The following is a 12,614-nucleotide window of genomic DNA, read 5'->3' on the forward strand; positions in this document are numbered from 1 at the left end:
ATCAACAACAGAAGTCGTGGATCGAATGTCGCCATCGTCTTGGAGGTTCATAGAATAGCTAGTAATTTGAGCTGTAACTTTACTTTCGAAGGACGTGCAGCTAATGTCGATGCACATAGTTTAGCCAAGCATGCTTTTTCTCTAGGTCCGGGGCACCACATTTGGCTGGGCCAACCCCATGACCAAAGATGTATCCCACTATTTGTGGACTTTGCTGAATAAAAGCTTGGTTTACCGCTAAAAAAACTCAGTGCCCGTATCCCCTCTTGGCGGCGGCGATCGATCGCACCACCGTAGAGTCCCTCGCTCCCCTCTCCTTCCCTCCTCGCCGACGCTAGGGGTTTCTTCGGGCCTCTCGACTGGCGGGGGCAAGGTTGTTAGGGACCATACCGCCCGCGAAAACAAAACCCTCGGGCAAGGGAAGATGGAGAAAGCTGCTTCGGGATCGGGCAGCGGCATGACAGATCTGGAAGCAATGATGGACGAGCTGGGTCTAAAGGAGGAGGAACTCCAGGATGTGGTGATCGAGGACGATGAGATGCCGGTTGAGGCGACCCGTTGGATGGCCATTGCTAGGGTTCATACTAAGAAGACCTACAGCCAATATTGGTTTATAGAAATATGCGGGTGGCCTGGGACATGGCAAAAGGGGTAAAGATCAGGCCGCTTGAAGACAACCTGTACACTATGCAGTTTGAGTGCTTAGGTGACTAGGAACGCGTAATGGAGGATGGTCCATGGAGTTTCAAGGGTAAAGCAGCGGTTCTGGAGGCGTACGACGCGTTCACAAAACCGTCGACTACGAGCTAAACAAGATTGACATGTGGATTCAGATTCATGATTTCCCGAATGGTTTCTTCTCAAAAATCAAGGCCCTGGCGTCAACAGTGGGAGAGTTCATCTATGCTGAACCACGGTCCCAAGATTTCGAGGGCAACTTTGCACGGGTGCGTGTGAAGGTTGATGTTACAAAGCCTCTCAAGAATACTGTTTCATTGGTGGTGAAAAAGAAAGATGCTATGCATAGGGAGATATACAGGGTGAAGTATGAACGTCTCCCTAACTGGTGCGCCGTCTGCGGATACTTGGGTCACCTGTTCAAGGAGTGTGGGGATGGTGTTCATGATCCAAAGGCATTGGTATTTAAAGATCTGAAAGCATCATGGTTTAAAGGCCCCGGAAGTGGCCCTGGAGAAGGAAGAGGCAATGGTGACAACAATGGAAATAGGTCGGGCCGAGGAGGTGGACGGTTTTCTGGCCATGCGGGGAGAGGAAGGGGTCGTGCAACCGACCATAATATGTCAGCCACCAGAGAGAAGGATGGTACGCAGAGGGACAAAGATATGGAGGAGGGAGATAGAAACAGAAAGAGGGGGACTGTAGTGGCGGACCCTTCTGTTCTGCTGCTACCAGCACCCTTGGACAACTCAAACAACCATGCAGCATCGCCATCGACTGACATCCCATCGAGTCCATCGTCCAAGCAAGAGGCAAAGAGGAACAAGACCAAAATCATAACCAGTGAGAAAAACAGTGGAAAGAACACAACTATGAGCAAGAACAATGATGCGCGTTTGGCGGGCCTCCAAGGGGGGTCGCGCCTAGCGCAATGAGTCTACTCTGCTGGAACTGACGTGGAGCTGGCAAACCCACGGCAGTTCAAGAGCTTCATGAACTAACGAAGCAATATGCCCCCTCTGTATTATGCATTCTTGAGACTCAGATAGAGGGATCCAGAGTTGAGAATATGGCTGGTTCTTTAGGTTTCAATAAAAGTTATGCTGTTAGTAGTTCAGGAAGGAGTGGTGGTCTAGGAATTTTCTGGAATGATGAAATAAAGCTTGAAGTTGTTGGCTATTCTGAGTATCACATTGATGCAATTATTGATGAACTTGTTGATGTTAAAACAAGGGTGACTTTTGTCTATGGTGAAGCACAGGTCAGCGAAAGATACAAAATCTGGGATATGCTTAGGGGAATTGTTGGCACAAGCGATATACCCTGGCTAGTCCTAGGCGACTTCAATGAGGTGCTTCACACTCACGAACATGATGGAGTAGGGAGTAGAAGCCAAGCACAGATGGATGCTTTCAGGGATGCCCTGGATACATGTGGCCTGGCGGACATTGGATATATTGGCACGGACTGTACATTTGAGAGAAAGGTTACATGCGGGACGTACACTCGGGTCCATTTGGATAGAGGGGTTGCCAACCCGGCCTGGACGATAGCTTTCCCGTCAGCAACATTGGAGCATGGAACAGCGGCGTCGAGCGACCACACTCCGCTCATTGTGAGCTACGTGCATGGTGCATGCAGCCGGGTCCCGCGCTCGTTTAAATATGAGGTGGCGTGGGAACGGGACCCGACACTGTCCCCTGTGATCCAACACGCATGGCAGAGCAGCACGGGAGATTCGGTGAGGGAGATAAGCGACAAGATGCACTCATTATCACAGGATCTGAGCCAGTGGGACCGAAGCCACTTCGGGAATGTACGCCGTGAGATTCAACGTTTAAAGTCAGAGCTACAGGATTTACGCGTGATCCCAAACAGATTTGGGCCAAATCATTTGGAGATTAAAATAATTGACAGATTGACCGAGCTTTATACGGAGAAGAGATACTTTGGAGGCAACGTGCCCGGTTGAAGTGGTTGATGCACGGCGATAAAAATACATATTTCTTTCATCTCCGGGCCAGTAGAAGAAGGAGAAAAAACCAAATAAAGTCCCTCCAGCGTCTAGATGGCCAGAGTACGGAAAATGTAGCAGAGATGGAGAACATGACCGCAACTTTCTATCAAAATCTCTATACATCAGAAGGGGTACACGATATGGAGCAGGTTTTGAATTCGTTCCCAACAAAAGTAACTGAAGCCATGAACGACATGTTAAATGATCCATACACAAGCAAGGAGGTGAAAGCGGCTCTGTTTCAGATGTACCCAATGAAAGCACCTGGTCCTGACGGATACCCAACGCATTTTTTCCAACACCATTGGGACATTTGTGGGGATGAGGTTACAAAGGCGGTCCTGAGGATAGTGGAGGGTACGGAGTCGGCTGAGTGTATAAATGACACAATTTTGGTACTCATACCAAAGGTAAAAAAACCCAACCCTACTATCTCAGTTTCGCCCAATCAGCTTATGTAATGTCTTGTACAAGATTGCTTCCAAGGTTATATCTAACAGGCTCAAGGTAGTTCTACCTGAAATAATATTAGAGGAGCAATCAGCTTTTGTTCCCGGCAGGCTGATTACAGACAACATCATCATAGCGTATGAATGTTTACATTTTATGAAGAGGAACAAGGCCAAGAAACATCAGTCGTGTGCACTCAAACTTGATATGATGAGAGCTTATGATAGGGTGGAGTGGCCTTATCTTAGGGCCATAATGTTAAATCTTGGTTTCACAAACAGCTGGGTTGATATTGTGATGAGCTTGGTCACCACAGTCAAGTTCTCTGTTTTGTTCAATGGGAAGAAGTTACAACAATTTATTCCATCAAGAGGTATCAGACAAGGGGACTCGATCTCTCCATATTTGTTCTTGCTGGCAGCAGAGGGCCTTTCGTGCCTGTTAAAATCTAAAAGTGAGTCATCCAATTTGGGTGGACTACAGGTAGCTCCTATGGCGCCACCGGTGAGCCATCTTCTATTTGCTGATGACAGCCTGCTATTCTTCAAAGCTAACAATGTGGGGGCGAATGAGGTGCACCATGTTCTGAACACTTATTGCCAAGCGACAGGGCAGCGCATCAACTACTCCAAATCATCAATCTATTTCAGTAAGGGGGTTCCTGATTCGGTCAGACAGGAGATTAAAGATACACTCCACGTTCCCAACGAAACACTAAATGAGAAATACTTGGGAATGCCGTCAGACATAGGAAGTTCAAAGAACGGTGCCTTCAAATATCTCAAGGACCGGCTCTGGAGCAAGGTTCAAGGTTGGATTGAACGTACTATGTCCTCGGCTGGCAGGAAGTTCTTGTTAAATCTGTAGCACAGGCTGTTCCAGTGTTTTCCATGTCATATTTCAAGCTACCTAGAGGTCTATGTGAACATTTGAACATGCTCATTCGAAAGTTTTGGTGGGGTGCAAAGAATGGAAAACGTAAACCACATTGGGTCTCCTGGAAAACGATGACACAACCTAAGGGAATGGGAGGTCTCGGTTTCAAAGATTTCGAACTCTTCAACTTGTCTATGCTCGCTAGGCAGGCGTGGTGCTTGCTGCAAGATCCAGAGTCGCTGAGTGCTTGAGTGTTGAAAAGTGTATACTACCCGTCTTCTGATATACTCCAGGCTGAATTGGGAAGCCATCCGAGCCAGGTATGGCGGGCCATCGTAGAGGAAAGGGATGTCCTTAAGCAAGGATTGGTAAAGAGAATTGGCAATGGAGATGACACAAACATATCGACCGATAACTGTTTACCCAGAGAGGAGATGATGCGTCCATACGGGAGTATCTCTCCAAATCCACCAACATATGTGTCAGAGCTCATAACTTCTATGACCGCATCGTGGAATAGACAACTTGTCCAACAAACTTTTATGCCGATGGATGCTATAGCTATTCTCGGTATGCCAATATGCACTCGAAATATCGCAGATTTTTGGGCTTGGTTTCATGAGAAAAACGGTACTTTCACTGTTAAATCGGCATATAAGATGCTAGTAGCTACCAGAAACAGGAGAGAAGCGTGGTTGGAAGAGGTACCGGGTCCATCCAGCTCTAGGGCCGAAGAAGGTGCCTGGAAAACACTGTGGAAAACGGAAGTGCCGGGCAAGGTACAGATGTTTCTTTGGAGATTATCTAAGCACTCACTTCTGACCAATGACGTCCGTGCTCATTGCCATATGACTGACTCGCCGCAATGCGGGTTATGTGGAGTTCGGGATTCATGGCGTCATTCGCTAATCGAGTGCACCTCCTCTAGGAGCGTGTGGGCTCTTATTGATGAGGAAATCATGCATAAAATAATAGCTGCAGTGGAGCCAAAAGCAAAGCAATGGTTGTTTATGTTGATGGAGTTGTTATCACGTGATGAATTTGCACTAATATGAGTGGCTTTATGGTCCATATGGCACGCGAGGCGCAAGGCAATACACGAAGCTATTTTCCAGTCCCCCAGGCGACCCATGATTTCATCACACGGTATATGTCTGAGCTCGGCATAGTGAAGGAAAAGATGCAACAAACTGTTGTAAGAAGTGTTACCACATCACAGGTACACACTCGACCTCGTAAGCCACCGCCAGGACACTTCAAAATTCATGTGGACGGCGGGGTCCTAGGAACCAGGGGAGGTTCGGCGGCAGCGATTTGCAGAGATGAACATGGGAACTATATGGGTAGCTCAGCACTTGTCGTTCAAGGACTTACCGATCCACCAACTCTGGAAGCAATGACGTGCCGAGAGGCTTTGGCTCTAGCAAAAGACCTGGGGATCCAAAGCTTTGTGGTGGCCTCCGACTGTCAACAAGTGGTCTCGGGCATCAACGTCGGAGCAAGGGGAACTTATGGAGCAATTATCAGAGAGATAAACCTTAGATCATCGTCTTTTCTTTGTAATTTTGTCTTTGAGAGTTGTGCTGTCAATGTAGAAGCACACCGTCTAGCCAAGTTTTCTTTTTCAAGAGGACCGGGACGCCACGTTTGGCTTGGTGCACCCCATGACCCAGATGTATCCCACACCATGTGGTTTTTCGTGAATAAACTTGGCTTTCACCCCTAAAAAAACTCAATGCCCGTATCCTGAGGAGTGTTTACTTTCCCACGACGCCCTTGTTGGAAGCTACTCTGGGTAACCACCCTAGCCAAATATGGCGGGCTGTCATAGAAGGTAAAGGAGTCTTGAAGCAGGGGCTGGTGAAATGGATCAGCAATGGAGAATCCACTAACATCTGGAACGACAATTGGCTGCCACGCACCGAGATGATGCGCCTGTATGGAAGCAGGGTTGTGAACCCGCCCGTACAAGTCTCAGAATTGATCGACGCCACTGCTGCTGCATGGGACAGAGAGAGGGTTGCGCAGGTGTTTATGCCAATGGATGTCGACGCAGTGCTGGATATTCCTCTCTGTACAAGGAATGTTGATGATTTCTGGTCCTGGCACTATGAAAAAACAGGAGTCTTTACAGTCTGTTCTGCTTACGCTATGTTAGTCTCGACTAGGCAGCGGAGAGAGGCATGGCTGGAGGAAACATCTGGATCGTCGAGCGCTCACACAGAGGGCACGTCCTGGAAGTTTTTGTGGAAGGTCCAAGTACCGGGCAAAGTCCGGATGTTCTTGTGGAGACTCGCAAGGCAGTCACTACCTACAGAGGATGTTAGATCTCACCGAAATATGTCAACAACAACGTCATGTGGCTTGTATGGTGCACCGGATTCTTGGCGTCACTCATTGTTAGAGTGCACCTCGGCGAGATGTGTCTGGGCCTTAGCAGAGGAATAGTTAGCTAAACAACTCAGTGCTTCGACAGAGCCCAACTCCAAGCTTTGGCTTTTCTCCATGATGGAGTTGTTATCGCATGCATCTTTTGTCAAACTGTCAGTAACTTTATGGGCAATTTAGTGGGCTCGAAGACAAGCTATCCATGAGGAAATCTTCCAAAGCCCTTACTCCACCCATGGTTTTGTTCAGAGATTTGTAAGTGAGCTTCAGAGCTTGGAAACACGCAAGCTGACGGGCAATATGGGAGAATTACAGCAACCCATCGCTGCACCTATCGCCAGGCCGAAGGCGGCCACCGGCAGGCTATGCCAAGATTCATGTGACGCCGGTATGGCGCGGTTTAACAGAGGTGGTTCAGCAGCAGCTATATGCAGAGATGGTGAAGGTAATTACTTGGGCAGCTCAGCCCTGGTGATCCCAGGGGTCGTGGATGCAGCGACACAGGAAGCTATCGCTTGTCGGGAGGCACTGTCTTTGGCTGAAGACTTGCACATCCGGGATTTCTTCATAGCGTCAGATTCTAAGCAGGTGATCAATGATATTAATAAGGGTTATAAGGGCAAGTATGGAGCGATCATCTCAGAAAATAAGCTCACGAGGTTCTGCTTTTAATTGTACTTTCGTGTTTGAAGGCCGGGCATCGAATAGCAATGCTCATAAGATAGCTAGATCATCTCTTTCTCTTCAGCAGGGGCGCCACATGTGGCTTGTTCATCCCCATGCAAGTTGTATCCCACAAACTGTGATTTATGAGTAATAAAGTTTGCCTTACCCCTAAAAAAACAAATGTACTACTACAAGAAATTCTCCATTTTCTCAAAAAAAATCCTGTTTCTTTTGAAAAAAGGAACTCCAAAAATAAAGCTTAATGCATTCTACTGCTTCCAAGCGACGACACAGTTTGCTTTTGCCTATAACATCTGGAGTAAAACGTCCCACTGGTCCATAAACTTGGACCAGATGCACACTTCTGTCCATTAATTCAAAAATTGCGCATCGGAAGGCATAAACCAGTTTAAGTGATACTCCCCTTGTAAAAAAATAATAAGAGCACGGTCTTATGATTTTTTTACGAGGAGTGGGGACTCGTCCGCCCATTCCGTTTTATGTCCTTAGGTTTTGTTTTCTCATCGACATAGGCGGCAGCGGCGGCAATGATGTGTTGGAATAAGGTCTCTTCAGTCTCTCCCTATCTTGACGATGTCCGTTTCGGCGTAAAGGGGCCTATGAGAGTTTGTATCCCCGAATATGTTGGCTCTCTTCAGATCTTGCCTTCTGGTGTGCCATTCAAGCAAAGCAATTGGCCAGCCATTAGTGTGACAACTTTGACATCTTATTTGTATTGTTCTCTGGCATGGTCTGGTTTATCCAACCGTCTGAAACAATGTTGACGGATTGCAAGCCTGTTTTGCATGGGATGATGCTCCAACTGATGTTTCTTCAACAACTTCATTTCAACGGGCGAGTGGTTATTGTGGTCTTTAAAGCATGGTATGACGAAGATGTTTATAGATATCTCTTTCTTTTACTGTTGGTTCGGTGCAATTTCAATCTCTACCGAGTGGCATACAATCAAAGGAAGAAGAACAATACCCCCTTCGTCCCAAAATAAGTGTCATCCATTTAGTATAATTTTGTACTAAATCGGCGGCACTTATTTTGAGATGAAGGGAGTAGTATGTTGGGAAGTGTATTTCTTTTGTACTGTCAGTTGTGTTTCAGTTGTACTGCCTATTATTTTCCTTGCTAAATATCAGATATAATATATACCTTTTTGATGTCTTTTTTGATGTATCCATAAGAGAGAGGAAACATATATAGTGAATTAAACATGCAAACACGCCATAGTACATAAGTATGAACACAAGGACAATGATCGTCTATATAATTACAAGAAAATAAAGATTGGATTAACATGTTTACATGGAAACGATGACAAAGCTTAGCTCACGATCATGACCTTGTGCTTGTCTGACTAGCTTCGACCTCGTCCGCGATGGTGACACCAACAAGCAAATCAAGTGCCTCCACAACAGCCAACATGCTTGGACGTTTCCCGGGGCTTGCGTGAAGGCACCTATACGCGACCATGCAAGCATCATGTGCCGCTGCCACCGGGTAAATGTCTTTCAACACCGGGTCCATGACCCTCCCTAGCTTGAGCGGGTCTCTCAGACGTGGTCGTAGGTTCCGCAGGTTCTGTTCTGAAGCACAGGCCAACCAGGCCAACCTCTGTCCGGTTAGGATCTCCAGTAACACCACTCCGAAGCAGTACACGTCGCTCTTCTTGGTGAAGTCCCCGGACATGACGTACTCCGGCGCAGAGCCGTACCCACTTGTTATGAGTGTGTACACGTTAGGATCATCACCTTTCCCGTATTTTCTGGCGAACCACAGGTCTGATAGCTTGACATTGTTATACTGAAGTGTACACAGAGTAAAAATCATTAGCGAGTGTATGTTGGGTCTAGCCAGGTAATAGTGGCAATCGATGGTCTTTCTAGTGGCCCTGCTGATAAAATGCTTAATTACAATGTCCGTGACTCTTTCAGTGCATAAACGAAAATACGAAGTTCTTGTGAAATGGAAAAGAATCGTGATTGCAAAAGTAAATTAAGAAACCTATCCCTAGAACCACTTCTTTATGATTAAGTATAGTTTTGACTGTGTGCATCTTAATTATGTAGAGGCCGGGTATTGCTAATCATGCTTTGTATCTGCTTGATGTTACATTTGAGTTAATAAAAAGCGCCCTTTATTGAAAAATTATTGCCCGCTCCTCTCGTGTTAGGTGGTTGTTTCTTTCTTTCCAATCGTTGCCTAGTGGGCACGGTCAACCAAACAAAACATGTTTATTGTGTTGTACTATCAATTTTATTTCAATGAAATTAGGGTGCAAAGTTTATTTCATCAAAAAATTGTTATCCTCTCAAAATTCCATGCATATGGACTAAATAAACAATCACTAAAAAAAGAGGAAGAATGATCACCGAGTCTAGTAAGATGTTGGAGGCGTTAAATTTGACGGAGATCAGTGGCTTCTCTTCACCATGGAGGGACAACAACCCTTTCGCGGTAGCTAGAGCAATGCTTAACCGTGTTGACCATGACAACACAACACGAATATCTAAAACATATGATACATGATATTATTTTGCCAATAGATATCACATGAAATTGTTTTGCAGGTACAAATCACTGGAAAATTAACTTGATCCATTTCAATTCTTGCAGAAATCATTAACCATGAATCATGCTCTGCACACATCACAGATCACTTTCAAAAGGAGTAGTACGTAGTTTTGTAAATGTGGGTTAATTAAAGTCAAGGCGTTAATTGGGAGGTTTCGTGCGTACTGACTTACCACTGGAGAGGTAGTTTGCCAAGCTGCCATGGCCCATTAGCTCGTAGACGAGAAGCCTGTGCAGCCCCTCGTAGCAGTAGCCGATCATCTTCACCAGGCTCGGCTGCCGCGGCTGCAGCTCCCCCAGGAATATCGAGTCTTTCTAATCACAGAGAAGGAAGTTGATTAGAGATACTATTCACTAACAGAACACGTACATCGATCTACCTACATACCAGATGTTCCTCGGAGTGGTAGTCGTCAGCACGGACTCTCTTGACGGCGACTGGCTGCGCCGGGAGCCCCGGCCGGAAGCCGTCCTCGAGGGATCCCCTGTACACCGTCCCGAAACTGCCGCTGCCGATTTTGTTTCCTGAGGCGAACCCTCCGGTTGCGGCGCTCAGCTCCGCAAAGGTGAACCTGTGCATGTTGGAGTTGGGCGACACGGGCGCCGGCACCGGCAACTGATCCTCCTTGATGACGGCGTCGGTAAGCAGATCCAGCGCCTTCACGACGTCCGACATGTCTGGCCTCTCCTCGGGTTTGACATGGAGACACTTGTATGTGACCAGGGCAGCCTTGTGTGCGGCTGCCACTGGGTAGATGGCCTTCAATGCTCTATCCATGATCCCTGCCAGTTTAACCGGGTCTTCGAGATTCGGCCGCGCGTACTCCAACAGGTTCCGCTCCTCCTTGACGGGTCTTTTCATGTCTACCCACTTCATCCCTGTGATCAGAATCTCCAACAACACCACCCCGAAGCTGTACACGTCCCATTTCGGGGTGAGACTGCCGGACATGACGTACTCCGGTGCGCTGCCGCGCGGTGTTCCAAGGCGCGAGCGCGTGGTGGTGACCGAGCCGTCGCTCGCTCTCGTGTCAAGCCTCAGGCCCGAGAGCGAGATCTTGGCATTGTTATCCTGGAGAAGGAGCATAAACTATTAGCCGGTTGTGTCCTCCCAAGTTGCGTAGTTAACATTTAACAAGGGCGAGAGATGCAGAATGGTCTCCTACCGAGTCCAGTAGGATGTCGGAGGCATTGAATTCGCCGCAGATCAATGGCTTCTCCGCGCCGTGGAGGGACACCAGCCCTTTCGCCGTAGCTAAGACGATGCTTAGTCTGGTTGACCATGGCAGCACGGGACGATAAAAAGCTGAAATTTGCATCACATGAAATGAATTCATTTCGATGTCATTTTCTGATTTGCACATATGGGGAATTGGGGATAGAGTCAACGCTAGGAGGGCTCCTTGTGTGCGTACGTACGCTTGAAGAAGTAGTCGTCCAAGCTGCCATGGTCCATGAGCTCGTAGACGAGGAGCCTGTGCTCCTCCTCGCAGCAGTAGCCGATCATCCTCACCAGGCAGGGATGCCGCAGCTGCAGCTCCCCGAGGAACATCGCCTCCTTCTGATCACACGGTAGCCGAGAGATGGAGATGGAGTACATCTGATCAATGTGAAATTGGGGGCTGACATCGAGGAGTAGGTACGTACCACCATTCCCTCGACGCAGTTGTCGACCCGCCACCGTGTCCGCTTGACGGCGACGGGCTGCGCCGGGAGCCCCGGCCGGACACCGTCCTCGATGAATCCCCTGTAGGCCGTCCCGAACTCGCCGCTGCCGATTTGGTTGCAGCAGGCGAACCCCTCGGTCGCCTCGCACAGCTCCGCGAACGTGAAGGCGTGCAGGTTGGAGTTGGACGCCGCCAGCGGCAGGTCGTTGTTCGTGACGATTGGCGGTGGCTGCTGCGCCAACCCGCCGCTTGCTGGGACGTTCTCCCCCGCCGCCATGGCCCCGCCGAGGCAGCCGTGGACGAGTGTTCTCCACGAGGACGACGACGACGACGCCGTCGACTTCCTTGAAGCAGCCTTGGAACTGGACCCCATAGCTAGCCCGCGCGGCACCCACGCAGCTGGCTTGCAAGTTGCAAGCGATGCCGGACATATATTATTGCCTCCCCACGTCAAATTAGGTTTTTATATTCTTTTTTTGCGAGGAAATTAGGCTTTTATATTGGAAGACAACGAATTGGTCTACATGTATTGTGTCAAAGTCAAAGATTAGTTTTAAATTCAAATATTCTTTTTGGTCTCTCGACTGCCGGAGCCACCATTTTGTATATTTCTCTTCCAATGGACGGTATCATGCTGACGGGCAGCCCAGACATGACACTCAATTTTTCTAGATGAGTAGGATACTAAAGGAACTAGGGGAAAACATAAGGAGGAACACTTTATATCACACGTCTGATCACTACCAGAAACTGAAATATCTCTGTGAGTCTCTTATTTTTCTGTCGGGCCCGCGATAGCGCACAGGAAAATGGGCTTCTACTGTCGGGCCGCAGCTGCATGCCAGGAATAGATTATACTTTTTCTGTGCGCTCGTCCATCGACTCACATGAATAATAATATACATGTCGGTCGCTTCTCGGCCCACAGGAATAGCCCATTTAGTGCCACAGATTCATTTAATTCGCGCCAAAAGTAGCCCATGTCCCGCCGCTTTGCCAATTTGAGCGCTGTTTTTCTCAAAAAAAAAGAACATAGGGTGTGCTTGGTTTCCTGCATGAGGTCCAACCAAACCCGCACGGAAAGAAAATTGGCTGTTTGGTTGCCTGCATACACTGTTGGGCCTGCATGGCACGATGTGTAAAGCAGTCCTGGGCCTGGAACCCTGGGAACGTTCAAATTGACAGTTTCTCCAGAGCCAGGCCCGAGCGGTGCACGTGCGCGGCGGCAGCTGCACGCGCGCGGCCACGCTCGAGAAGCCGCGTTGCTTCCCAAAGCGCCGGCGATT

At 48.1% G+C, this 12,614-nt stretch overlaps 1 protein-coding gene across 1 annotated transcript; it reads right to left on the reverse strand.

Annotated features, from left to right (window-relative positions):
* Nucleotides 1–8,422: 8,422 nt before the first annotated feature.
* LOC123039079 (receptor-like serine/threonine-protein kinase NCRK) lies at nt 8,423–11,701 on the reverse strand. Its single transcript, XM_044462378.1, has 7 exons — nt 11,392–11,701; nt 11,081–11,317; nt 10,828–10,967; nt 10,050–10,733; nt 9,835–9,976; nt 9,460–9,596; nt 8,423–8,890 (listed from the first exon to the last, which is right to left on the reverse strand). The coding sequence occupies exons 1-7, from the start codon at nt 11,699–11,701 to the stop codon at nt 8,423–8,425; spliced, it is 2,118 nt and encodes a 705-aa protein (XP_044318313.1).
* Nucleotides 11,702–12,614: the final 913 nt, after the last annotated feature.

The sequence above is a fragment of the Triticum aestivum genome, chromosome 2B, assembly GCF_018294505.1.
Source record: "Triticum aestivum cultivar Chinese Spring chromosome 2B, IWGSC CS RefSeq v2.1, whole genome shotgun sequence".
Classification (NCBI taxonomy): domain Eukaryota; kingdom Viridiplantae; phylum Streptophyta; class Magnoliopsida; order Poales; family Poaceae; genus Triticum; species Triticum aestivum.

Coding starts and splice junctions, on each gene's coding strand:
- LOC123039079 (XM_044462378.1), bottom strand. CDS start 11,701: ATGGGGTCCAGTTCCAAGGCTGCTTCAAGGAAGTCGACGGCGTCGTCG. Junction 9,977..10,049: donor ACCACTCCGAGGAACATCTG/GTATGTAGGTAG, acceptor CTCTGTGATTAG/AAAGACTCGATATTCCTGGG. Junction 9,597..9,834: donor GGCAAACTACCTCTCCAGTG/GTAAGTCAGTAC, acceptor CATATGTTTTAG/ATATTCGTGTTGTGTTGTCA.